At 43.7% G+C, this 27,578-nt stretch overlaps 1 protein-coding gene across 5 annotated transcripts in view; it reads right to left on the bottom strand.

Moving 5' to 3' along the window:
- Positions 1–27,578, bottom strand: part of IGF2BP3 (insulin like growth factor 2 mRNA binding protein 3) — a 138,867-nt gene that overhangs the window by 1,504 nt on the left and 109,785 nt on the right. For 2 of the 5 annotated variants that reach the window (XM_015418863.1, XM_015418865.1), the window contains 5 exons: positions 24,225–24,231; positions 12,585–12,704; positions 9,882–9,956; positions 4,456–4,587; positions 4,230–4,343 (listed from right to left, as the gene is read on the bottom strand). In XM_015418863.1, coding sequence (XP_015274349.1) covers positions 4,230–4,343; positions 4,456–4,587; positions 9,882–9,956; positions 12,585–12,704; positions 24,225–24,231 — 448 coding nt within the window. Of the gene's footprint in view, positions 1–4,229; positions 4,344–4,455; positions 4,588–9,881; positions 9,957–12,584; positions 12,705–24,224; positions 24,232–26,706; positions 26,717–27,578 lie in introns of all 5 variants that reach the window. The other 3 variants (XM_015418864.1, XM_015418861.1, XM_015418862.1) reach the window with 3 other exon arrangements.

The raw sequence follows: 27,578 nt of genomic DNA, 5'->3' as shown, positions 1-27,578 counted from the left end.
AGAGTAGTGAGACTGTCACCACTGTATAGTAATATTAATTTTTATTAATTGTATTTTGTTAATTACTGTCAGTATTCCCTCTAAGCTGAATCAGTGTGAGCCAGCTCACAGTTTTTTAGCCTCTGGCTCACACATTTTTGTCTTCGCTCAGGAAGGATGGCTGCAGAGCAAACTAATTTATGCAGTAGCCAAATCGCTCGCTCACAACTTTAATACCAGTAGCTCACAAAGTAGAATTTTTGCTCACAAGACTCCACAGCTTAGCAGAAACATTGATTACTGTGTGTGAGTGTAATGACATAGTGGTGGTTCCAGATATGGAATATATAGGGGAGGCCACATGGAGTTGGGGATCCCAGTGATTGGGGGTATGGCAGTAGGATAAGGTACTGGAGGAAAGAGGTGGAGATATGGATATGCTTGCTCTCTTTCCAAACTTCATCCCATCCTGAGACACGCTGGTAGCAGAGCTAGGAAATCAAACCTTTCTCCTGCACTGATGTTGCGCAATGCCAGGTCCATCAATAATAAGACTGCTACACTGCCAAGTTATTTTGCAAGAAAGCGTTGACCTGGCATGTGTGACCGAGACTTGGGTGATGGAAGGCGAAACAGTCACCATGAAAGAACTGCCCCCACGGGTCCTTGGTCCCCCATCAGTCCCAGACTAAAGAACAGGGGGAAGTGGCTATACTCATTCAAGAGTCTTTCTCTTTCAGACCTCTCCCTGCCCCTGAGATCTCTGGCATCAACTGTGTAGGCCTAGCGTGGAGTACTGAGGAGAGTCTGGCTATCTGGCTGGTACACCGACCGCCTAGTGCACTGGCAGATACCTTGCCAAACCTGTTGGAAGTGGTAGCAGGCTGGGCCTTGGGGTTCCCCAGACTAATAGTTCGGGGAGATTTCAGCATTCATACTGATGCTGCTTCCTCACAGGCTATGGACCTAGTGTCTTCCATGGCAGCACTGGGACTCTCCCAAGTTATATTGGACCCCACGCATCAAGCAGGCCACATGCTGGATCTCATCTTTGGGATGAGGATGGATGTGGACCTGGATGCCATGGATGCAGTGCTATGGTTGGACCAATTTGTCTTGAAGGCTCATCTGAGTGTTCCAGCTCCCTGCTCAGGTGGCGAGCTGACACGCTCACCCAGGGAGACTAATGGATCCAATTGGTTTCCAGAACGCTCTGCAGGATCTGATTCCCCCTGGTGACTTGTTAGATGTACTGGTAGAAGACTGACAGAGTCGTCTTTCTGAAGCCATTGAGAAAATTGTTCCCCAATGCCCTCTTCACTCCCATGCCAAATTAGCTCCTTTGGTATACCTTGGAGCTTCAGAGGATAAAACAGCGAGTCTGGCAACAGAGTCATGACAAAGCCACAAGAGCATCTCATAGCATGTTTATGAAATCCTATGAGATAGCAGTGAAAGCCGCAAAGAAGGAATTTTATGCGGTCTCCATTGCATCCTCTGGCTCTCACTCAGCTCAATTATTTAGAGTAATTAGATCATTATCTTCCCTCTCATAAAGTAATCCAAGAAATCAGAAATTTGGAAATTAGCTGTGAGGCTTTTGCAAGCTATTTAGTGGATAAAGTCTTGTCGCTCTGCCAGGACCTGCCTGCCAGTGTTGATACAGTACAGGAAGGCCCCCTTGACTATCTTTGGATTTAGAAATGAACCAGTTCAGCCGACTGTCTCAGGACGAGGTTGACAGAATCCTGGGTGCTGTGAAGCCCACCACCTGCCTCCTAGACCCATGTCTATCATGGCTGGTGAAGGCCAGAGATGATAGAATACAGGTCCCACTGGTGAACATTATAAATCTATCCCTGAGTTTGGGGACCTTCCCAGGGATTTTAAAGGAAGCAGTGGTGAGGCTGCTCTTAAAGAAGCCATTGTTGGATCCTACTGATCCATCCAACTATTGCTCAGTTTCGAATCTTTTGTTCCTGGGGAAAGTAGTTGAGAGCGTGGCAGCTGAACAGCTCCAAGTATTCCTGGATGACAGTCCTTGATCCCTTCCAATCCAGCTTTCGCCCTGGCTATGGGACAGAGATGGCACTGGTCGCCCTCACTGATTACTTCCATAGACACCTGGATCAAGGCAAGTTGGCACTGCTGTTTTTGCTCAACCTTACAGTGGTATTTGACACGGTTGATTATGACCTAATGATGCACCATCTCACTGACGTGGGGATTCATGAGACAGCCTTAAAATGGTTTGTCTCATTTCTCTATGGTCAGGGACAGAGGGTGATAATTGGGGAGAGGGTTGCAACGCACCACCCTTTGGTGTGCAGAGTCCCTCAAGGGCTAATCCTCTCCTCAATGTTACTTAGCATCTATATGCACCCCCTTGCCCAGCTGATACAGAGTATCTGTTGATGGACAGCTGGCCAAATGCTGCCCCAGACAATCTGGCCAGGGGTCTAGAGACTGTGGATGGTTGGCTGAAGTGGAGCTGGCTGAAATTAAATCCATCAAAGATGGAGGTCCTGTGACTGAGCTGAGGAGACCCCAGGTTGGGATGCCAACTTCCAGTCCTTGACTGTGAGCCGTTAACACCAAGGCCACTTGTGAAGAGCTTAGGAGTGTTTCTGGATGCCTTCCTTTCAATGGAGGCTCAGTTCACAAATGTCGTCAGACTGGCCTTTTTTCCATCTGCATCAGGTCCAGCAACTGGTTCCCTTCCTGTCTCACCCTGACTTAGCCACAGTGATCCATGCAACGGTCACCTCCAGACTAGATTACTGTAACTCATTCTACACAGGGCTACCCTTGAGACTGACCTGGAAACTTCAAGTGATCCAGAATGCAGCAGTGTGTGCGCTTACAAGCACACTATCTAGAGCCTACATACAACTGGTGCTCCGCCAGCTGCACTGGCTCCAAGTTGAATACTGGATCAGATTCAAGGTTTTGGTTTTAACCATTAAAGCCCTATACGGTCTGGGACTAACATATTTTAGGGAGCGTCTCTCCCGGTATGTCCCCCAGAGAGCATTGTGCTGTATGAATAACAATCTTCCGGTGGTCCCTGGCCCAAAAAGTATTTGTCTTGCCTGGTGAAACTCCCTTCCAGATGAGATCTGGGAAGACGGAGGTTAATTGAAGGACACTGCTGACTCGACTCTTTTTTTTCTGGGGGGGGGATCTAAAATTCAAGGTCATGTGTTCTTTATGTATAGCCTTCTCTCTCTCTCTCTTTTCCTAGGGGAGTCATCATATTCAGGATCAACTTCCTTTTGAGTGAATACAGTATTATATCATGCCCTGTAAATTGTTGCCACAATCCTAAATACACAGAAATTCCTTGTGTCCACAAGGAATTACAAGGGGGAAGGGAATGAAGTGATCTGGAACTCCATTCACGTAAGGCAATGGCAAGAACTGATGGAGATCTGGGACTACAGAAGCAGTCTAGCACAGTAGTGCAACTGCTCCAAATGCAGGGATTTTGAGAACAGGCTACTAGGACCTGCTTACTTAGCCCTGAACCTGAGCATTACTTATAGCCTTCTTTACAACTCTGTAAGAAGTGAGGGAAAGATTTTGGAAAGAGATTTATTATAATAAATTCCCTCCAATCTTGAAGCTCTTTCCATTTCAAAGAGGAAAAATCTCTTAAATTCATAGAATCCTAGACTTTGTGTGTTTATTGGGGATCCGGTGGGTGATAAAAACCTCATATCTTGACAGTAATTCTCCCCCACACCAATATTATAGACAGTCAGGGTTAATTCTATTCCTTGCATCCAGCACACAGATCTTGTTTTCCTTTAACCCTCTCAGTCCTCAGGCTGAATTTTTTAAAAGTTCTTTTTAAATTTTACAAACTAATATTGTTCTGCATACCCTGGGAGCCTGCCCAAGTGTGCAGAAAGTCCTACCTTATCTGTGAGTGGTCCTCTTCCACTATCATGTTATAGGAACAGGACCACCATGTTTTCTATTAGAGTAAATAGCTATATTTATGATAGCTAAAGTAGGAACAATTCTTTCTTTTCTTTCCCTTCATCAAGATTGCAATAGGAATGATTTAGCAGAACACAGATACATAAATACAGTGAAAAATGTTATGCTAAATCATTAACCACAGTTTCATCCCCCTCTTGGGGGTACAAGTTCAGTTAGCTGGACAGAATTTTTTATCAGACTTTAGAAAACACAAATGATTCTGTTCACATAATTTCTCCTCAAGTGAAAAAACATTCACCTACCTGGCATGCATAGAAATGGCCAGTAATTTTCACAACCACCTGATCGTTTTCATCAGGTGTCTGGTCACGAGGAACGACGACTTCTGCACTTGTCAAATTCTGAAGCTCATTTACCTGTAAAACCCCCCCAACCAAAAGGGTAAAATCACTGCATCGCCTACAATGCTCTGTAACACTGGTCAAGAAGGGAATTTTTATATTATTCGACTTTTCTTCAGGTACTTGCCGTTTTGCCTCCTTTACCAATAACTCTGCCAGCAGCATAGGATGGTACTTTTATATGAGCTTCTAGTTTCACTTCTTCTTTAGGCCCAAAGAAATTTTCTTCTTTAAGTTTTCCATAGATTCTTCCTTGAGCCTGCAAAGTGAACGATATCACCAGTTATCACTTCAGTTTTATGCTGAATCCAGCCATATTATATATGCATTCTTTAAAAAACGTATGGGACTACAGTAGTATTTGTCAGCTACACAAACTGTGGTGTGTGTGTGGGAAAGTGGCACATTTTAATTTCCTTGGATTTAATGCTTTACCACCACTACCACTAATGTTCTACCTAGAACAGCGGTGGCCAAACTTGCTTCATGTAAGAGCCACATAGACTAAATGTCAGATGCTAAAGAGCCGCAAGCTGCAAAAGGCAGGGTTGGGGTAGTGTCCTGGAAGTGACATCACAGGAAGGGGTGGGTTTTGGTACAGGATGTGACATCGTTGGAAGGGGTGGGGCTTAAGAAGTGCCATCACCTGACCTTTGACCTGAAAGTGACATCACAGGACATGTCACATTCTTGTGAGGCTCCACCCCCAAAGTCCCCAGGTGGTAAAAACAGATATTGCTGGGATATATTGCAATACTTTGTGAAATGTCTCAAGCCACACCAGAGGGCTCCAAGAGCGGCATGCAGCTCGTGAGCTGCAGTTTGGCCAGCCCTGACCTAGAAGAACACTGTGATACAAATAAATCTGAACTACAAGAATGTCCTTTTAATTCATTAATTAGAATATTTACAATTCTTGTCCGTCTATATTCTTCAAAACTTCTACTACAAGAATGTCCTTTTAATTTGTTAATTAGAATGCTTACAATTCTTGTCAGTCTATATTTTTCAAAACAGTAGGTACCAAAACAATAAAGTTATTTTGAGATCTATATTTAGAATTTAAAAAGTGGGGGCCCCACAAAGACTAGCAGGGGGCATCTCATTTCCCCTCTCCCACTATTTCTTTTTTCCTTTCCCATGAAAGCCCCATAGCCTCTCCCCTTCCCTTGCTTCCTTGACTCCTTCCCTCCCAACACCCAACCTATCTTTATCTGTGTATAGAAATATTGATTTCTAAAAGTCTCCTGCCTTCTCCTGTGATTACATTATGATAACACGCTGTGTCTTATTTCCTGTTGCAAGCCAAATGGTAGGCCAGATGAACAACTTTATAACCCACATTCTTCACACTTCCATGCTAGAAGCTAGACCTCATGGCTCCACACTCTGGCCCACTTGCGACCAGTCACGTACACAATGAAGTAGCTGGAGTTTGGGTCAGATGACTGCAGGCAGGGTCCCAAATTTATAGCCTATCCCCACACGCAGCTATGGCAATCAACAATTGGGCACACCCCCTGTCCACTCATGATTGGCTGATGGCCATGGCTAATCATGATTAGATAGGGGTATAATTGATTGATCCCTATGGGAGTGAGTTCTCTTGCTCTCTCCCCTGTCATTGTCTGTTTTATTGCACCTGGAATGCTGTCTCTTGGGAGACAAAGAGTTGCTTTGTGAACTGGAGCACATGGTTGTGCAAAGATGGGATTTCTCCTCAAAATCCCTTGGTACTTGGACTATGTTGGACTAATGAATACTCCTGACTGGGTAACTATGAATCTTTAATGTTTAGTTAAGGCAAACAGCCCTAGCCTTTGTTATTTTTGTAATCTCTGGTAGTCTATGCTAAGCTCTGTACTGAATAAAGATTCTTCTTGTCTCTAATTGTCTCTGGTGTTGTAACTGAATCCCAAGTCTAAGTCTTGTGCCTAACCCTGATCACATACCCTACCATTGGATGGTAAAAAGCATGCATCTCTGTATTGAGTTGCTACTGTGTTAAATCCCAGATGCTAACTAAGGGCTGGAATCTCTCCCTTAGGAAAAGCAGGGACTAGTGAAAAGAGGTTCTGGTGGCAAATTGTCTGGAAACCAGAGAGGGTATAGACCATCTCGTGGTTTGTTGTTTAATGTACTGAAAAGTACAGGATTCCCTTTCATCCCTGGCCTGGCCTGGGTGGGCTAATCCTGTACAATCTGCCACACCCATCTTCAGCTTTCCTTCCCCTTGGCAGTTTCTACATAAGAAAGGTGTGGCCCCGTGGCATGTATCTGGGCCCAATGGCATGGTGGGTAACCTGCAAAGACTTACAGGTGCTGCTACTATTGTTTGGGAGCTTTTTACCCCTCCCAATGTATTTTTTTTTTTTTGTAGATTTCAGGCAAACCTAGGGTGATTCCCAGGTCTATAGAAAGATCTATCTTGTCTGTTCATGGCTCCAACCTGTGGATTTATGTATCCACATATTTGGTCACATAGAGAATTACATTTCTTGAAATGCTTATAGAATAAATGTATTTTTGTTTACTACCAGGATGGGCACAAGAAACTGATGAAGGCTTCTGAAGATACCATCAAGCACTTTGAACTGAATATGATGAAAAAAGAGCAAACAACACAGTCAACTGAAGCTTTAATGATGCAATGTCCATTACAGTACTTTGTTTTTGATTCTTAGAAAAGTCTTCTTTGGAAAAGAGAACTCGGAAGAGACTCTACCACATGAGATACCTATAAAGAAGAAATATGAATACATTCTACTCGACCCTATATACATTCTACAATCCAAACCTGTGTTATGTACTACTTTGAATCATCCAAAGTTACTGTGCTGCCTCAGCCACATTTTGGAAACGTAGAGAAAATACTACATACCCAGATTTCTGACAGAGGATCTAGACATCCCCTAAATAAACTAGGCTATGCTCCAGTTCTGATGTGGTTTTCTTCATTAAAACAGTGGCATGATTGAGTATCCCCATAGCTATCTCTCCTTATATAATAAAGCTGATCTGGGGTGGCAAGATTCCATTCACTCCAAAATCGGTTCGCTCTGTGATCTGTCACTCAAAAGCTGTTCCTATCCATTGGCTGCGTTGCCTGAGTCTCACCTCCAATATTTTAAACAGTTTGCTGTTCCTCTCCGCCCAATAGCCAGTCATAACAAAGAGGTCATTTGCATATGTGGCCTGATTGGCCTTTCCCTCTAACATTCTAAACACTTTGGTTCTGGCTGTTCGGAGTCACTGAATGTGACCTGAGGTAAAATTCATATCCCAGTCTTCTCTTAAACGGTCACTGGAGTTGCCAAAATACACATTCCAATCTTCCCTTAAATGGTCACTGGAGTTGCCAATCTCCCTGTGGGGCCTGGAGATCTCCCAGAAATCACCATGTTCCCCAGTCACAGAACATCATTTCCCCAGCTATTACAATGGCTGCTTTGGGCAGTGGACTCCACCAAACCCTGCCCTCCCCAGGCTCTACCCCTCAAACCTACAGGTCTAGCCCTCCCCTTGTGTTGCCAGCCTCCAGGCAGCACCTGGAGATATCCAAGATCAGTTCTCCTGGAGAAAATGGCTGCTTTGGGCAATGGACTTTATGTAATTATACCCTGCTGAGATCCTTCCACACCCCAAACCCTGCTCACCCAGGCTCTACACCTCAAATCTACAGGTATTTCCCAACCCAGAGTTGGCAACCCTATAACTGGCTATGGAACCGCTTTCCAGACCCTTGGAACCCAGAAGACATGGCATAGGAAGAGGTGCTTTTCTACCTTAGCTGCCACTGCATAACCCCAAATCAACATAAGTCAGGGGTGGAGGGAACCATGCCTGTTACCATGAGGCTGTCCTCCCATACTTCCCACTTTGGCAGCAAAATGACTTGAGACAGCCCTGCCTTATAGCAAGGCAGACAGAAATAAACATGGCTTGCCTCCCTCTATTTTCCCCTTTCCTCTGCCACCCTACCGGCCACAGCTGGGACGCTCACCTGGAGCTTCCTTCTAGAGCTTGTTGTATTTCTTCCCACAACGGGCCTTACTCCTAGTTCTTTTATAAGTCACAAGTGTTGATTTTTTTAAAATTTCAAATAGCTGCCATTCAAAATTTTCAGGGACCTTTAAATTCTCATTCTCATTCTCATTCTCTCTCATTCTCTCTCTCTCTCTCTCTCTCTCTCTCGTTACAAAAGAGGGCAATCAGCCTGCTGATGTTATTTATCTAGCCAGCCATTAGATTAAGGTAGCCAGGCTACATTCAGAAATGTGGTGGTTCTACAAGTGTTTTGGGCATGCAGAGGTGATGTTCATAAGGAAGTATTTTTGACACCTCCAACTGAGAACTGTATACCTAGCTGCCATCATTTTCATAATTACAGAAGCATTTTTAACAGCTGACACAGACTGCACAAAATCACAGTAATACCATACACAGCTGTTACAAATCCCAGTTCTCACAAAGCAGCCCATCCACAAGCTCAGCAGTGACCTTACATACTCACAAGATGATTTACGTGATGAAATATGAAGTCCAGAGTCAGGGGGAGAAGTGACAAGACTAAAAACATGCTCCCTATATTTATGAAAGACAGCTAAATAAGGCTCTTAAAAGGATAGTTTACCATAACCCATATTTTTATGAGCCTCATTTATTAACTGTAACATAAAATTACACATAGTAGCTGATCTAAGCAACTTGTTCAAAAGGTAAGATAGAAAACTAAATCTTTAGCTAAAGGAATAATTCTTCAAAAGTAGAAAGCAATAGCTACACCCACATACTGAAACACAGACTAAAGCAATGTTAGACTTGCAACTGAAGAAAGGGCTGCATTTAACACACAAGAAACAAATGTGAAATATTATGATACTTGTCTGAATTTCTGGACTTAGTTGAATATCAATGTGTGTATATAAGGATGCATACAGTACACATTTAGCATGCTGCTTTGGGGCTGAGAAGGAATTTTGGCAGCGGGGAGGGACTATCTCTAATCTGCTGCAATAGTCCTTTTTTTGCCTGCTTCCTACTGTATCATGGAGCTTAAGCTTATTTAAACAGACCTGGTGAGAGCAAACTGAAGAGTATATAGCTGCAGAGATGGTCATGGTCAGAGCTGGGAACGACTAATCCCAAATTCTGGTAGGCTACTTGCTGACAACAGCTCACACCAGACTTGGGGGTGTTCACTTAAAATAAATAAATAAGTAAAACTTGTGTCTGATTACTTTTAAAAACAAAACAGATTTAAAAACTTTTTGAAAAACTGAGATGCGTAGGAAAGTTTGGCAAGCACCTTCAAGCATCTATTAATGGAGTTTACCTTAGCCAGCTGCTTACGGAGTACTGCTGGGAGACGGTATGAAGAGGATACTCCCTTACTAATGTGTGGGGGGGGAGAGACTGTCATATCTTCTGACTGAAAATTCAATGAAGCTGAAGTGAGCACAGCACTTCTAGGAAGTTTAGAAGAACCAGCCGTGACCTTGAGAAAGGCATCTATGACTACAAAACCAAAATAAGACTCTTAGAATACAGTACCTTGAACTGTGCCTCCGGTGGTCCCGTGATTATCACCATTCTTAGCTTAGCATCTGGTCCTTCAGCAGGTGCAATCTAGAACACATTGGTAAAAATGATCAATCATGGAATAAATTTTGATGTGCAGGGCTGGAAAACTATTTTCCCAATACAAGCACACCAGAAATATTATGAAAATGAGTCTTAATGCTTATGCATCAGCTGCAAATCTATTTGAAGGCATTTAAGAGACCCACTTGTACCTTAAAGCTTCTTACTTTATCATTAGTTGAAGAAAAACTTGGCTCCATTGGCATGTAAGGCGAGATTATTTTAAAGTAACTTGTGAATCATTTCATACTACACAGGTACATTTAGGATCACAGACTATCATGGAAAATGGAGCCAGAAAACCAGGACAGCATTTGGAAGATTTCTACAATGCTATTAGAATCTAAAGAGAAGTTTTTCTTGTCATATGTGCCGAAATTACTGAAAATTCCTTCAATTGAGGACTGAAAGATTTTAGCTAATCATTCTCTCCTTTAATTTAAAACTCCTCTACTAAAATAGAGCTGTTACTAATTTGCTGCCTAACCTTTTCTTAATTCAGCAGTCAAAATAGATTTCAGATTAGAGATTCTGAAGTGTATTAAGTGAGTAAGCTCTCTAGCAGGGCCTGTGAAATGGAGCTGTTCCACCAAGCTTTTAACTGAGGCTAAACTAGTTGGCCTCCCTGCATAGAAGGTGCCCTGACTATTTGCCCTATGTGGAGTTTGGTACTATATGAACCTGGTACGGCTCCAGTACCATTAGTCTGGCTTACAGGGGGTCTGTTTACACCTAATGTGCCATCTTTTAATTGTGTAAAGGTTAATTATAGTATTGGTCTTAATTGTCTTTTTACTTCATTGTTAATTGTTTATGCACTTTGTTGTTACCCGCCCTGAGCCCAATTGGGAAGGGCGGGATATAAATAAATAATGGGAAGGGCAGGATATAAATTTAATAAACAAACAAACAAACACTAAATAAATTGAGCTTTCCAAACAGGTGAAAGTACTTGTTTTTATTTTGAGTTAAACACTTGGATCAACATAAACACAACAGTTATGCTTCTTTCATGTTTCCTCATTAAAATACAAATATTGTGTGACATTTCTGCTTTACCAAGAACGGCAGCAAAAGTAGAGTCTGTTTCCACTTTTTGCAGCCATTCTTGGGTGAGGTGCAGTTAGTGTGTGCTGGGACAGTATAGCAGCCTGATGGATGAATGGAAAGGTATGTTAAACACACACCCCCACAAAAAAAACCCCACTCACTCCCTTCTCATTCCCCTCTTTACCAATCCTCCTGCAGTAGAGTGCTAACTGAGCAGGGAAGCCAACTCTTGCTGGCACCTGGCTGATTTGAGATGGGTGGGGGGAGACAAGCTGAAACCCCACTAGACTAGCTCTCAGCTCCAAGATCCAGAGGAGTTAGCTGTGTTAGTCTGTTGTTGCAAAATAGTAAAAAGCCCAGCAGCACCTTTAAGACTAACAGACTTTATTGTAGCATAAGCTACAGAAGAGAGCTGTGTTTCTCAAAAGCTTATGCTACAATAAAGTTTGTTAGTCTTAAAGGTGCTGCTGGGCTTTTTACTATTTCTCAGCTCCAAGGCTCCCTGATTATCTGGCTGGGTGGCAACAGGGAAGGAAGATTTGAAGCAGAAAGAATGCAAGATCCATTTTAAGCCTCATCCCCACAACCACTGGTCACTGATGGGAGTGGGGGGGGAGTAGCATCAGGTGCCTTGCACTTCTAGTGCAGACTCCCAATCAATGACTAGGAAGACTAACAGCGGACAGTGGGTTCTGCTCTGAATTCCCTCATGGGCCAGCTGATCAGCAGCTGGCTGGTCCCCCCTTTCTCTCCAGGGCATTTTCCTTCTCCCCCCTCCCCCTTTCACCACTGCCTCTTCCTGTTGCTGTCTCCTCTCCTCCCTCTGCTGCTACCACCTATGCCTCCCATTACTGCTGCCTCCTCCTCCTTCCCCCTTTCTGTTGCTGCCTCTCTTTGTTGCAACCACAGCCATCCCTCCCCCCAGTTTTCTTCCTCTTACCTTGGGCAGTTCCTTTTTTTGGCAGTTCCCTTTTTATTTCTTTTTAAGTGCCAGAATGTATGGCATTGCTAGGCAACACTACAATGCCAGATTGTAATCTCATGAAATCTTGGTCAACTTCTTGTTGTTGTTGTTGAAGTTGTAATATGTGCACACGACACACCAACACTGCTTCTTTGGTTTGGACATGCATGTGTTTTTAAGGCAACTTTCCCTCCCTTTTCGCTTCATTTTCTGCAAATACTGGTCTTTCCCTGGGTTTGTAGAAACAGTGTCACACCCCCCCATGTACATGACCTCTGGGGTCTTGTTCAGAATAACATCTAAGATAGCAAAATAACTTTTAATCAAGTGACTTAAACTATGTGTCATGTTTTTGTAGAACCGTATCTGCAAGTCAAGACCACCAAGGGGAGAGGGTTTAATATTCATTCCTCAAAAGACTTTTTAGAAATGTGTTTATAAATATTTTGTCTTTGAAGAAGCTGGGAAGATGCATTCCATAAACAGCAGGTACCATTCAAAACAATGCACCTAACACAAACACAGAACAGAACCTATAGAGATTTGCTGGTGCACTCATGAGGATTGGGGATACATGAAGCTAATTAGTTTAACATTACCTTTATAGATGCACCTGCAAAACGAGAAAGTTGTTTGATGTGCTGCCCCTGCTTGCCGATAATGGCCCCCACTGCCAAGGCTGGGATGAAAAGATGAACAGTTTCAGACTCAGGCTGTTGCTGGGGCAGAGAAGGAGGAAGTGAAAAAACAGAGAAAGTGTTTATTGCTTGAACAGAAATCAACTGTAAAAGCAAGGCTGAAACAAACAAACACATACTTCTTACAAACATGTTATGCAACATCATATACATGCTACTTGGAAATCATAACAAACATGACAAACATTCAACCTAAAGGATTTCCAGTTGCATATAATTTACATTACAATTGGAACAAAAATATTGCATAACAAAGCTCTAGCATTACATGATGAACTGCCATGGATTCTTGGCAGCAGTCTCAAAACAGATGAGTAAATTAAATACAAGATTGTTTCTAAAGCCTGAGGACCATATTAGACCACACCTACAATATATTAAGTGTTATTTGTGGTTTAAATATCCTGTGTAAGCCAACCACCTAATAAAGGGAAGACCACACAAGTAATATTAATTTGAAATATCCAGCGTTTTAAAAGAAGTCTTTGCTTTATATTGTTCAATAAATGGTTTTTAAAAAGGTCTTTGCTTGTGTCATGCTGAATACTGTAATATTTTCTAAAGAAGTGAAAGCTTATACCCAGAATCAACCTTTGTTGGTCTTAAAGGTACCATGGGTCTCAGACTTTGTTCTATTGTCTGTAGAGTCAAGCAAGTTTTAAAGAAGAAATAGAATTCTATCTAGCCTTGTTATTTAATTCTTCTCTAACTTCTGAAACCACTCCTGAAGTCCAGTTCTGATCAGTTTAGAAGTTTTCAGTACGATTAAAGAGTACATAATTGAAAGTTTCAGTGTACTTAAATGTTTCTTATAAAAGAACAAACTCCATATATGCATAGCTGAGGTTATTTGGTGAGGGAACAGGACAGGCAGGGAAAGCTGATCTGGGTAGCCAAGGCTAAATAATAACAGCAATTCTAGAGATTTATGCAACAATGATTTGTGTCCTAGCCTACCACTAATCTTACCTAAGCCATCCCCATACCATCCCACATTTAGTGGAATAAAAGTTTGGCTGTGATAACAACCATATTATTCCACTAAGTTGTCTGCACAAAGAAATTTCACTAAGGTATCATTTGCTGCAATTTCATTCAGGTAAAAGGAGTTTATGGATGGTGGCAGAAACATCAGGGTTTGGAAAGACTTCTGACTTGAGGCTTTGGTGAACTACTGCCAGAGACAACATGAAGTTTATTATAGTCTAACAGTATAAGACACCTTCATATGTGGTTGCATTCACTACATTGTCTCAGTTTACCTTTAGACATAAGACCAGTTATATTTCTAAGAATGATGTTTTATAAAGATGGTCAGTTCTACATTCACATAATTGCAAAACTCAATTATATATCCACCTAGCCCATGACACGCCTACAAATATAGAATTCTCTTAAGTTATTTTACTAACATATAGGTCTGTGGGTGAAACAAATGCAATTCGTGGATGAGTCTGTCTTCTGGCTAGAGATTTGGTCTAGATGACATTTGGCTACTATACTTCTACAAGAAGCGGAACCCGCAATACTCGTGGGGGGAGTATGCCTCACGGCCCCTAGCCTGCAAAGCAGGAGGAGGTCCTCACTGAGAAGGAGGAGGTAGCCGCAGGTGAGCCTAGCAGCAACGGCGGCAAGCCCTGCCCGGGTCCCAGCTGCCTGCCCCCGCCCAGGCTCCCCCCCAGCAGCAATGGTGGCGAGCCCTGTGTTGCTCCCAGCCACTTGCCCCCCCAGGCTTCACTCCCCCCTCAGCCAGCAGCAACTGCAGCGAGCCCTGCATGGCTCCCAGCCGCCCGCCCACTGCGAGCCCTGCTTGGATCCCAGCTGCCTGCCCACCAAGGCTCCCCTGGTTTCCTCGCAGCTGCCAGCAGCAAGCTCCGCCACAGTTCCAAATGGCAAGTCCATTCCCCATGCATGAGCGAGAACACAGTTTAAATTGGGGGGGGGGGTTAAGTATCCCCATATATTTTTTAAATATGTCAGATTTTTCTGCACACCTAAGTAATTCCTCAAGTGTACAGGAATTTCTGTTGAGCCTCCATGTGCCCCCAATTTGTGGAAATAAGTATCCGCACACATTATGGACCCTTGGCTATTAGTATATAGATTCTCATATCTAAGATTCTCTAAGTACAAGTTGGTACCTGCAACACAACACAATGCACACCTATTACCAGTACAATTACTCCAAAAAGAAATATAGCTCTCAGACAATGCCAGAAGATGTTTTCTCTCATCATTTGGCATGACATCTTCGCAAAGGGTAGAGGCATATCAATGTAGTTATACTGTCTTTCATGACTGTCATACAAATTGAAGAACTCCATCAAGGGAGTAGCACTCAAAGTGAAGTAAAAGATGTAGTCAATAATTGAGCATTTATCACAAGAAATAGTATCTGGAAACCCAATGCGTTTCAGCTATATATAGCTCTGAATCAATCAGTGTGGAGGAAACAGAGTAGCTGAAATATAAATTGTTATAAATCTGCAATGAAATTGAGTTGATGCAACTGTTCTATTACCTGATATAGAAATGATTCAGTCATTTACATTGGTCTGCACATTGGGTTGATAACTTAATTTCAATATCCACTATCAGTAGTACCCTAATGAAAGCTATATAGATCTCAACAGGTTTTGTTTTCCCCCCGGTGTTTCTTGTGATAGAGCTACCTCTGCACTCAACTTTATGTCTGATGCAAACTGAAGCCATCTTTTTGAACACTTTGTTCCATTAATTTGCTTTGCTTGCACTTTGTTTTTCAAATAAATAGCCCCCTCCCCTGAAAAACATGGAATATATAAACTGAACACAAACTAGCTTCAACAGTGACAGAAACTGGGAAGTAGTGAAAAGAAACAAACAAAAAGTGTTCCAAATAAACACAATTTTAAATATAGCTAAAACACTGCAGTTTGCTCATCATGTGTATATGCATGGTCATGTAGCCACAAACACACTTTACATACTTACAGAATAAAATCTTTTAATGATTTTAACAAATTTTATACCCTGCCTCATAAGTGCCACCAAGGTGGCTAATTAAAAAACCCCATAAATAACCCCCCCTTAAATAATAAAATATCTTTAAACACATTAAAACCAACAAAACACATCATTAAAATAATTAAAACCAGAGCTAACACACACATACCAAAACATAAAAACAATTAAAACTTTGAGCAGGAAGGCGGGATTACTGAGAGAAAACCAGGTTGCTTACCTGTAACTGATGATCTTCAAGTGGTCATCTATACATTCACACCTATGAGAATAAGGCACCTACACCGATTCCAATCAGGAAACATCTATCAAGCTCAGTGAGGATCTGGAGCCCCTCCTCTCAGTATGCGCAGGAACTCCAACCACGCATGCCCAGAGGGTGGGGCTCCGGTATCCTGCCAGTTCCTTCTGACCGATGCAAGCCTCCAGGGAAAAAACAACCAGAAACTGAAGGCTGAAAGCAGAGGGGAAGGAGGATGGGTGTGTGAATGCATAGATGACCACTCGAAGATCATCAGTTACAAGTAAGCAACCTGTTTATCTTCCTTGTGGTCTCTATGCATCACACCTATGGGAGATTAGCAAGCTCTGGCCTACCTGGAGAAGGGTGCTGTCAGTATCTCAGGAGACCACGGATTGCAATATTGATTTTTCCATACGTGAGAAGTGTTGAGCACAAATGTCCAGCGCGTAATGCCTAATTAACATATTTGGGGTAGCCCAAGATGCAGAACAGCAGATATCCTGTAGTGGTACCCCCTTGGAGAAAGCAGTAGAAGTCGCCATTGCTTGCATGGAATAAGCCTTGGGTGGACAAGGTAGAAGCTTTTTGTCCAAGAAATAACAAAGTTTTATAGTCTCAACAATCCATTTAGATAGCCTCTGCGTTGAGATTCTATGACCTAACAGATGGGGGGCGTATGACACAAAAAGGTGGGGATTTTTATGATCTTTGCGCATCGTGTGCAAATACAACAGGAGAACCCTTTGAACATCCAGAGTGTGCCACAAGTGCTCCATGTCTGAGCTTGACTTTGGACAAAAAATAGGTAAAAATATTTGCTTATGAAGATGAAATTACACCAACACCCTAGGGAGAAATGTGATGTCTGGGGCCAAGGCCACTCCATCAGCTAGAAACTTCAGGTAAGGAGCATCATGCCTGAAAACCAAGATATCACTTACTCTACCAGCAGATGTAATGGCTACCAAAAAAGCAGTTTTCCAGGCCAATAGTTTCCGGTCACAAGTTGCCATGGGTTCGAAGGGTTTACACTTGAGTTTCCTCAATACCATGGGCCTGTCCCAAGCGTGGGTTGGCTGCTTAACAGGTGGATAGAGATGTAGAAGCCCCTTAAGAAACTGCTTAGAGTACGGATGGGCAAAGACTGAGGTGTTATCTATCCAATGGTGAAATGCAGATATAACTGCCAAGTAAACTCTAAGCAAGGAATAAGTCAACTCCGCTTCAACAAGAGAAAGAATAAAGTCAAAAAGCAAGGAACTTAGACCACTTGTAATGGTATGAAGTCCTAGTAGACAGCTTTCTACAATTCAACAGGACCGCCTCTACCTTGTCTGAGAAACCCCTTCCCGTATCCTCCAAGCTGTTACTTTGAGATGAGGCACATTGTGGTAAAGAACCTGACCTGATGCCAGATCCTATTTCCGTGGGAAGTGGAGAAAAACCCTGTTGGATAGACAGAGAAGCAGGGGGAACCATGGCTGCCTTGCCCAGCAAGGAGTCACCAGAATATAATCTGGGTTCTGCCGCAAATTCTTGTTCAACACCCGTGTTATAAGTGGAAGTGGTGGAAAAAGAAACAGCGATTTCTAAGTCCACAGAATCAATAGACGATCCCCCAGGGAGAGAGGGTCCTGGCACTCCCCGGTAGCAAAACTGGGGACACTTTGTGATGAGCCACGTTGCTGAAAAATGGGCTGAAGATATTTCCAATTCAGCTCCCATTCGTGTAGGTACACTGCTGAGGGCATCCACTTGAACATTTTGGACCCCCGGCAGATGTGACACTGACATCCTAATGTTGTGATCCAGACACCAGCCCCAAAGAATCAAGGCCAGCTGACATAGTCTGTGGGACACCGTGCCGCCCTGCCTCTGTTTATGTAATATGAGTGCGGTTGTATTGTCTGTGAGAATTGCAACAGTTCTTCCCACAACCATCAGAAGAAAGGACTGAAGAGCATAGTGAATAGCCAGGAGCTCCAGAAAGTTTATATGGGCACCCTTCAGGCTGCCTTCTGACGGTGCCCCCACACAAAGACCAGTCAGGTGCGCCCCCCAGCCCCACAGAGAGGCATCCATGGTAATGGTGAATGTTGCAGCTGGAGGATGAAAGGGAGCACCACCTAAGAGATTCGGGACGTGTTCCCACCATGTCAGGGAGAATGCACATCTGGTGGCAACATAAGGCACTTGGTCTGAGGGTCCCTGGAGGCAATGCGCCCTCTAAGCTGTGGTGTCTTGTGAGCAAAAATTCTACTTTGTGAGCTACTGGCATTAAAGTTGTGAGCGAGCAGTTTGACTACTGCATAAATTAGTTTGCTCTGGAACCATCCTTCCTGAGCGAAGACAAAAATGTGTGAGCCAGAGGCTAAAAAATTCTGAGCTAGCACACACTAACTCAGCTTAGAGGAAACACAGCCTGGAGGGTGTGAAATCCTTGAGAAGCCATAGCTGTAGTGGGCACATGTGAAACCTTGCTATGGGAAGCAACACTTTTGTGGCTGCCATCAACCCTAGAAGGCACTGGACATCCAAGGCAGTCATAGTTGAGAGTGAGCGAAGCAAACGTGCCACCCTGGCCAGAGCATGAGCCCGTTGAGAGGGGAGGAATGCCCAACCCAGAGTAGAATTGAGGGTGGCCCCAATGAAATCCACTCATTGAGACAGTGTGAGATTCAATTTCTTGTGTAATGTCATCATTCTGAATTTGCGATAGGAGATGTATTCACTGAGAGCCCTGATATCCAGAATGGGCTGAAGACCTCCATCCCTCTTTGGAACTGTGAAGTATTGGGAATAGAAACCAAGGCCTTGATCTCGAGGGGGAACAGGCTCTATGGCATTTTTCTCCAATAGCTGTTGAACCTCTTTTCAGAGAGCCATCGACATAGGGGTCCTGACGAACACATTCATAGGTGGTATCTCTAAAAATTCTATTGCATAGCCATGGACAATGATGGTAAGCACCCAGGTGTCTGATGTTATCAAACTCCAGGTTGGAAAGAAGTAGCCAAGGCATGTACGTGGGGATGAAATGGGGGATGGGGAAGGAGAGGCTTCCAGTGTGTGGGGGGGTGAGAAGTCAAACCCGTTTGTTATTCTTGGCAGTCTTGATTTTACCAGACTTCTGTGCATGGTGGAACTTTGGTCTTGAGGAGTACATGGACCTAGATATGGACTGAGATTGCCTAGACTTCCAGGAATCAGCAGGCGACTGTCTACTATACGGGTGTCTAGAATTGGAACAAGACCATTGCCTATGTTTTTGAGGTTGAGAGGACATAGAAACACCTAAATTACAAGAAGCTTTTAAACTCTTGCCCATATTCTGAAGAACAGTGTCATTTGAAGAATGGAACAGGCCCTGATAATCAAACGGGAGATCTTCTATGTAGGCCCTTGTATCCACATGAAGTGACGTAGTGCGCAGCCAGGAATGCCTTCGCAGGGCCACTGCAGAAGGCATCATCTTAGCGCAAGTGTCAAGGGTATGTTTGGCAGAGTTTATGATTTGTTTTGCAAGTACCATACCCTCTTTCTGTACACATCTAGCAGCATCGTGTTGCTGTCCAGGCAGAAGAGAAATGAAAGGGGACATTTGCTCCCATTTTATACTCATAGCACTCCATACACGCAACATAATTGGTTGTTTTCACACCCAGAGCACCAGCAGAATAAAAACATTGTTGCCTAAAGGTGTCAAGCTTTTTACTTTCTTTTTCAGAAGGTGTTGAGTGAGTTTTATTACTCTTGGAGGACAAAGTGCTGATCATTGAATTAGGCTTAGGGTAAGCAAAAAGGAATTTGGCTCCAGCTTCCTGCACTCTGTACGTATGATCAAGCCTTCTGGTAGAAACCGGTGTAGAAAAGGGCTTATCCTAGTGAGACCTAACCACTTGCAAAAGTACCTGAGTCATGGGCAAGGCAATTGCAGTCGAAGTATCCAAATGTATGATGTCAAAGACTCCATCAGTAACCTGTGGCTGAGGCTGAGCAACTGAGAGGCCCAAAGTGTGTGCCATCCTCTTAATCAAGTCACCATAAGAACGTAGATCTTCTGAAAGGGAGATGGGGAGATCATCAGCAACCTGTTGAAAGGGTAAAGGGTCCAATGGGGTCACGTGTGCTCTAGAGTCCTCCTCCCCAGACTCAATGTCAGATCCTGAAGAGACATCAGCTTCTGAGAACTCAGGCGGAGACAGAGAAGGAACATCATCCTGAGGGTGTGGAGGAGGCAATGAAGACATAGTCGGTATTGCTGCCATCAATACTGGTGGTATTGGTGTCCAGTCCCTCTGTGGTGGAGCCATCAATATCAATTGTACCTTGGAAGTAACTGTCGTATTAGGCTTAGGGTGACCCCTTACCGGAGAACGAGAGTGGTGGGAACGAAAGGAATGTTGGTCCCAATCCCCTGCTCTACTAGGAGTGAGCAACGGTAGCACAGATGAAACCGGAAGTACTGGAGTAGTCTGTGATCCCAAGGAACCAGCATGGATGATGGTGGTAGAGGGTAGATTGATAGTGGGCTTCTAGGCGGAGATATACCCCGACATTCCAGTGAGGAACTGCTGTGTGGAGAAGGCAACCTCTCCAGCCTGTGCTTCACCCTCTGTCAATGTCGACAACTGGTATTGATCAGAGATCAGGACCAAGCGCGGTTGGATGCCAAGGAATGAGAAGCAAGGACTGGGCGGTAAGGCATAGCCATATCTTCTACGTCCGATACTGACAGAAGTTCGCACTGAGTCAATGATTGTTTCACCGGGGAGTCCACCCGATGAATAGGAGAGTCCAACAACATTATGGGAGGTATTGCAGGAACTTGCATCAGGTCCAGGGATGGTAGGCATATCGGTGGCGCAAGCGCAGGCGTGGTAGAGCCTATTGCAGCACCCACTAATTTCGCCTTCAAGCCAGATTTAAGGTGTTTGTGCTTAGCCTTTGTATGGCTCTTAGTGTCCTTCTTCGTCTTAGCCGTCGGTGTCGATGCCACCAACCTGGACTTCGATACCGCGGTCGTTGATGTCGAGGATCCGGCATTGGAAGCAAGTCTTACTGGTGTCTCTGAGGGTCGAGACCGATCCGTTGATGCCGGCTGGGGTGGTACTTCAGATGGAGTGGATGAAGCCATCAGCTTTGGACGTAATGCTGACTCTAGAAGAGCCGCCTGGAGTCTTGCTGCTCTGTTCTTCCGGGTTTGGTTGGAGAATTTGGCACAATGAATACAGCTCTCAGTCCTATGTGCCTCCCCCAGACAGAACAGGCAAAGAGAGTGACTGTCCGGTAGGGCAAGCTTGCTGCCACACTGGGCATAGCGTTTGAAGAACCCCCAATGACTTGCCATAGACAGAGAGGCCCAGAATGAAGAAAAGAAAGTGGGGGTGGGACCAACCAAAGTCAGGAGAGGAAAGTTATTGAAAATCCCCCCCCCCTTTTTAAGAAAGACGGAGAGAAGATTAAAGAAAGTCTCAGCTGAGGGGGGAAAACTAAAGAAAGTACTTTCCTTCACAAAACAAAGTTCCAAGACCGAAGCAGATTGACTGATCAGTGTGGTGGTCAGAAGAGAACTGGTGGGATGCTGGAGCCCTGCCCTCTGGGCATATGTGGTCACAGTTCCTGCTCCAGATCCTCGCTGAGCTTGATAGAAATTTCCCGGAGTTGGTGGGAAACAGGTAGTCCTTCAGGTATGTTGGTCCCAAGCCATACCAGGCTTTAAAGGTCAACACCAGCACCCTGAACCATGTGCCTGGAAACAGACTGAGAGCCTGTATAGATAGGCCCAGACTGGAGCCAAGAATGATATGGTCAATTGACCCCTTCAGTCAGCATCCTGGCTGCAGCATTCTGCCCCAACTGAAGTTTCTGAACATAGTTCAAGGGCAGTCCCACATAGAGTGCATTTCATGCTGTCAGGAGCATGGGTGCTGGGATGTATAGGCACCATTACTAGAGACCCTGGGCCCTGGAAGCTATCCCACCTCAGGGTATGCTAACTCAGACCCTGGCCATTACCACGCTGTATACACCTGGAAATTAATTTGTGAATCATCTCTACCTCTTTTAAGACTGAAAGAGAAGTAGCAGTCACTGTATTCAGGCATCTGATTTTTAGAAGCAATTCATTTACTTCCAGAGAGATGGAAAGAGACAGAAAATATAGGGGAGCAGCAAATAAAATTCTGCTTTAATAGTAATTGACATCAATGCAGTAAAGGCTAGTGACAATTTTAAGCATATACTGAGTCAGTGATGGCTTTCACATTTCCTCCAGCAACATCAAAACAAGAACACTGGTATCACAGTTAATCTCCACTTCCAATATACATTTCATCAAAAGGTCTCCCATGTGTCAGTAAGGAAAAAAATAATAGAATGAAATGGGGGGGAAATTTAGCTGCAGAAGTTAGGGAAATAACGAGGCAGGAAGAAGTGAATCGGATTGCGTGAACAACATCCAAACTCCCGGTATTGTGAACCTCTTTTCTAAGCTGAAGGCTCTAAATCTTCGAAGGTTAGGAGTTTGGGAGTGCTCCTGGACCCCACCTTAATGATGGAGGCCCAGGTGGCGGCCACTGCCAGATCGGCCTTCTATCATCTTCGGCTGATACGGCAGTTGGTTCCTTTCCTTGACCGCAATGACCTAACTACAGTGATCCATGCGACGGTCACCTTGAGGCTAGACTACTGTAACACTCTCTACATGGGGCTGCCTTTGTCGCAAATCCGGAAGCTACAGCTGGTGCAGAACGCTGCGGCCAGGTTGTTGGTGGGCGTCCCGAGCTGGGAGCACACCCGACCTGTGCTGAAAGCACTGCACTGGCTGCCTATAGCATACCAGATTCGCTTCAAAGTGCTGGTGCTTACCTTTAAAGCCCTACATGGCCAGGGTCCGATTTACCTGAGGGACCGCATTTCCCCAAAGAGCACTTCAGTCGGGGTCACAACACCGGCTGGTGACCCCGGGCCCTAAGGAGGCCAAGCTTGTGGCAACAAGGGCCAGGTCTTTCTCAGTGGCGGCTCCTACCTGGTGGAATGAGCTCCCAGAGAAGATCAGGGCCCTGCGGGACCTTGTGTAGTTCCGCAGGGCCTGCAAGACGGAGCTCTTCCGCCAGGCTTATGAGTAGGAGCCGCTATGGCCACTTACACCACCGCTCTGTTACAGAGAGAGACCACTGGGGGGGTGGGGTAACATCTTCCATCAACCCAGCCCTCCCCCTGTTACACAAGATGTTAGGAGTCTATGTGTGCATCCGTAGAAGCAATTTTAAATTGTTTTAAATTTGTATTTATATCATGTAATTTTGTATATTGAACGCACTTGGTGCCTTATGTGAGCCGCCCTGAGCCCGTTCGCGGGGAGGGCGGGGTATAAATGTCACAAATAAATTAAAAAATAAAAATACTATTATTTATCAATCTGTCATTAAGGGGGCGGAGCGTCGGCTGACTCATGGCGGACGCATTCTAGCTGAGCTCCAGATCGACCCTCTGAAATCCTCGAAAATCAAAGCCTCCAAACGGAAAAAAACCCATCAAAATAGTATGGGAAAAGGTGACGACAAGAGACTGAAGCACGCTGAAACGCTTTTAATCAAACCGAAACTCATTCACCACAACTTTTTCGCTAGCGAAAATAGCGCTCTGACCGAAACGAACGGAGACAAAATGGCGACCGGCGAAAAGAAAAGCGACACGGGAACACAGCCGGTAACGAAAGATGACCTTAAAGAAAATCTTGCACAACTTAAAAAAGAAATATTAGATAACTTGCAAGAGATAATGAAGCCAATGGCGGAACAACTGGAAACGGTAAAAGCTTCCATTCAAAACGCTGTTCAACTCGCGGACACGGCTCTAGAGACTTCCATAACTAACCAAAACAACATCCAAAATCTACAAAAATATCAGGACTGGTCTAAAGAACGGATTCTAACTCTTGAACACCGATCCAGAGAACGATTCTTAAAATTCCGTGGAATACCTGAGTTGGCAGAAGGCAACGAACAGCTGAATACCTTCATTGCTGCATGGCTTACAACTACAATCCCGTTTCAAGAAGGAGCCGCACCAACGATCATGAGAGCCTACAGAATCGGCTCCAAAAATGTCGACAATAGGAAAGCACCTAGAGACATTGCAGCCGAGTTCTTCGAGTTGCCTACAAAACAACGAATCCTGCTGGAAACTAGAACCAAGGGCCCGCTCAAATTCAATAATGAAGATGTTTTTGTCTTCCCAGATATCCCACAGGAGGCCCTGCAAATAAGGAGAGATTTAAAACCGATAACAAAAAAGCTTCAAGACGCCCAAATAAAATATAAATGGACTGTAACTGGCTATTTGCAAACCAGAATTAGGCAAAACATATCAAGCGGAAGACTACGAGTCAGGGCTGACCATGCTGGAAGATTTGGGCCTGCAATTGCCGGAAGAGATGGACACAAACGATGACCCGCAGAAAAAACGCAAGAGGGAAGAAGAAGGCTCGCCCTATAAATGGAGCCGCATACCTATGAGACCTCGTAGAAACACTTGAGTATTTTTAAATAACTTTGAAATATAGATGCTTCAATTTTCCAAATTTAACCTACTGAAAGTAAGGAGGCTTTATATAATGCTATAGATTAAAATCTTGTATAGAGGAAGGGGGAGGGCCGTGTTGGAGGAGGCTAGAGAACCCCAACAATGTTTTTTTTCTTTTATATGTTATTATTACTTTTGGTAAACTTGAGAGACTTTGTGCTCTGTGTGAGTAATACTCTCACCCGAAGGGAAAGTACAGGGGAAGGGGGGGATATCTGGAAGCAAAGTAGAGTATATTACAGAAATGCTACAAAAAGAGGGGGGGGGAGAAGGGAGGGGGAAAGTTTCTTAGTGTGTGAAATGTTCAACTGTTTAAGGGCAGAAATTGCCCAGGTTAATGTTCAAAGTTTAATACAGGTTTTATTGTTAGTTATTGACGAAAGGAAATCCAAAGAAGGCACTAGGCGACATTGGTTCTACTATATACAAAGTGTATCAGGTTTCAAACACTTAGTTTATGATAAGATCAATCTGTCATTAAAATTGTTGGTCTTCCATCTTCTGGCTGTCAATAGCTCCTGTTTTGTTTCAGTTGTTAATTTCAGAGACCTCTATGTCCATCTGGAGTAGAAATTTAGATAAAACACACACACACCCCAATAGAGAGACTGAAGACTGCAAGGAACAGCACTTGGAAAGTACGCTGTAAAAAGTTTCAAAATAAGATCTTATATGAAGATTGATTGCTCCTTGGTGCTTAAGGATGCAAATTGTAAATGTTCTCCACTCCTCTTCCAGATACTCTTTAGTGGTAATTCCTCCTTGCTGGACTATTTCCACTGGTTAGAAATTTATAAGTTTAGACAAGCTTTTCTATTGGCAAGGTATAATGCATCAGACCCAGCTGAGGTGCACAGGAGATATAACAGAATTCCTATAGAAAAACACAAATGCCCTTCTTGTCCAGATCAAGTAGACTCCCTAGCTCATATTGTTTTAGTATGTCCCCAAAACTATCCTGCACAAAACAAATACATTACTCCTTGGATAAAACAGCTAACAACATGTTCTGAGAAGCGGATAGGCATCACGCATACTATTTGTGTGAGTTAAAAAAATTGAGTGATTCTGAATCATAACATTCTGCCAGGTGAACTCACACGTAGTTCTTAGAAATAACATGTACCCTAGAAAAACTGCATTCTCTGAAATGGTGCTCTATTTATTAAGAGGGAGGGGAAAAACTGAAGTTTAGATTTCATTCCATGATAAAGTCCTCTTCAATATTCTAGCAGCACGCAAAATGATTTCTGAAACACTACATGATTTAATCAAACTCATGAGAAACTTGATGGAAGACATATTTACACCCACATGGTAGTTGACAAATTGAGAAGATCCTGCTACCTAGCTGGCTAGCAGTAGCTGTACAACATCTCACTGAGTCTGTTCTCTTCTTTGCTCACAGGTCCTTAAGGACATGGGCTGAAGAAGATTGGCCAGCAGAGAAGACCTACTTGGCATCCAGAACATACACAAATACAAGGGGCAGGACCCGTGATACTCGCGGGAGGGGGGGAGAGGGAGCTACACACCTATGAGGAAGAGGAGGAAGCAGCAAGAGGAGGAAGCAGCAGGAGGAGGTAAGCCCCCCCCATCCCGCCAGTTCCCCCCATCTCCTCCCCCCCCCGTCTCGATCTCCCCCCCTGCTCTTTTGGGGGATTTTAGTATCCCCCCGATATTTTTTTACAGGTTTCAGATTTTTGTGCACACCTGGGGACTGCCCCAAGTGTGCACAAACATCTCCCTCCCCCCAGGTGCCCCCGATGTGCAGAAATTAGTATCCGCACGCAGGGGGCGACTTCGGAATTAGATATATAGATATGTGTGTGTGTGTGTGTGGTATATATATCTAGTCATCAAAGGTTGAGACCTTAACAGTTATGTTCCATTTAGCAAAAACATTTATTTATTTATTTATTTATTCATTCATTTTGAGGTTCCACTGGTATTTTATAGCATTGTGGACCAAGGAACTAAAGGCCACAAATCTCACCTGCTCTACCATCCTACAGTTAATCTTCATACTGGTTACACCTCAAGCCAAAACCTCCAAAGCAAGAAATATTCTATGTTGCAAACCCATTTTACAAACATTAACATAGATATTAAATGAAAAAGACCAAACACAACTCCCCTGTCTTACTGCTAATTTTACAACAGCCCCCCCTTTCCCAAAGGAAATACTGGCACGTATCTACAAACTAATACGGGGATACCCATTGGAGAGTTACCCAGTGTAAGCCTTGTGGAACTAAAAATGCACCAGTGTGCTCCAAGGGTCAGATCTGTCTCTCCTAGTCAGTGGCCCTTTAATAGCTCCCCCAAATCTGCCACCTTCAGTAGGGCACCTTGTCTCCTGACAGGGGCACCTGTATCTCAGCCAGCTTATGATGTCAGCACAGTATCACAGCCACGCAGTGACACAGCAACTGTTGTGTCTATCCTAAATATGAGCCGATCCACTACTGATTTTACTTTTTAGAGAAGTGTCCAAAGTTCTTCTGACTTAGAAAGGCTATCTATATGAAACACCCTCCACAAAGCCATTTGTCTGGCACAGAGTTTCTTGAGGTTTTATAGTACCATGTTAAATTTATTTTCTTAGGCACATACACCAGTGTTTTGTTGATTGTGTGTGGGTGTTTTATAGTTGCTTCGCTACCTGTTGTTTTGGAAGGGGTTTTTAAGTGCTCTATTTTGTGTTTCAGTGTTTTGCTAGAACTGTTTTTATTTATTTCTATTTGACATTGCTGATGTTTTTTAAGTCTGGTTTTAGTCTTTGTTGATTATATATTTAAAATATGTGGCTTAATCTTACTGAATATCTGTAATCTTTGTTAGTATGGCAAAGAATGCAAGATTCAATAAATAAAATGTTTACCTTCACCACACAGATCATGGAACAGGACTGTTGGTGTATGTTAGCAACAGACATTGCACAATTAACAAGGTCAAGATTCTAATGACATGACTCCATACCAGCCAATGATAACTTGAATGTGCATATTTCACTAGATCAAAACTGATCCATGTTACCATTGCTATAGTTATACAGC

The sequence above is a fragment of the Gekko japonicus genome, unplaced genomic scaffold (assembly GCF_001447785.1).
Source record: "Gekko japonicus isolate JY-2015 unplaced genomic scaffold, Gekko_japonicus_V1.1 scaffold1729, whole genome shotgun sequence".
Taxonomy (NCBI): Eukaryota; Metazoa; Chordata; class Lepidosauria; order Squamata; family Gekkonidae; genus Gekko; species Gekko japonicus.
The sequence above is the reverse complement of the archived record's forward strand: the minus strand, read 5'-3'. Positions and strand labels throughout refer to the sequence as shown.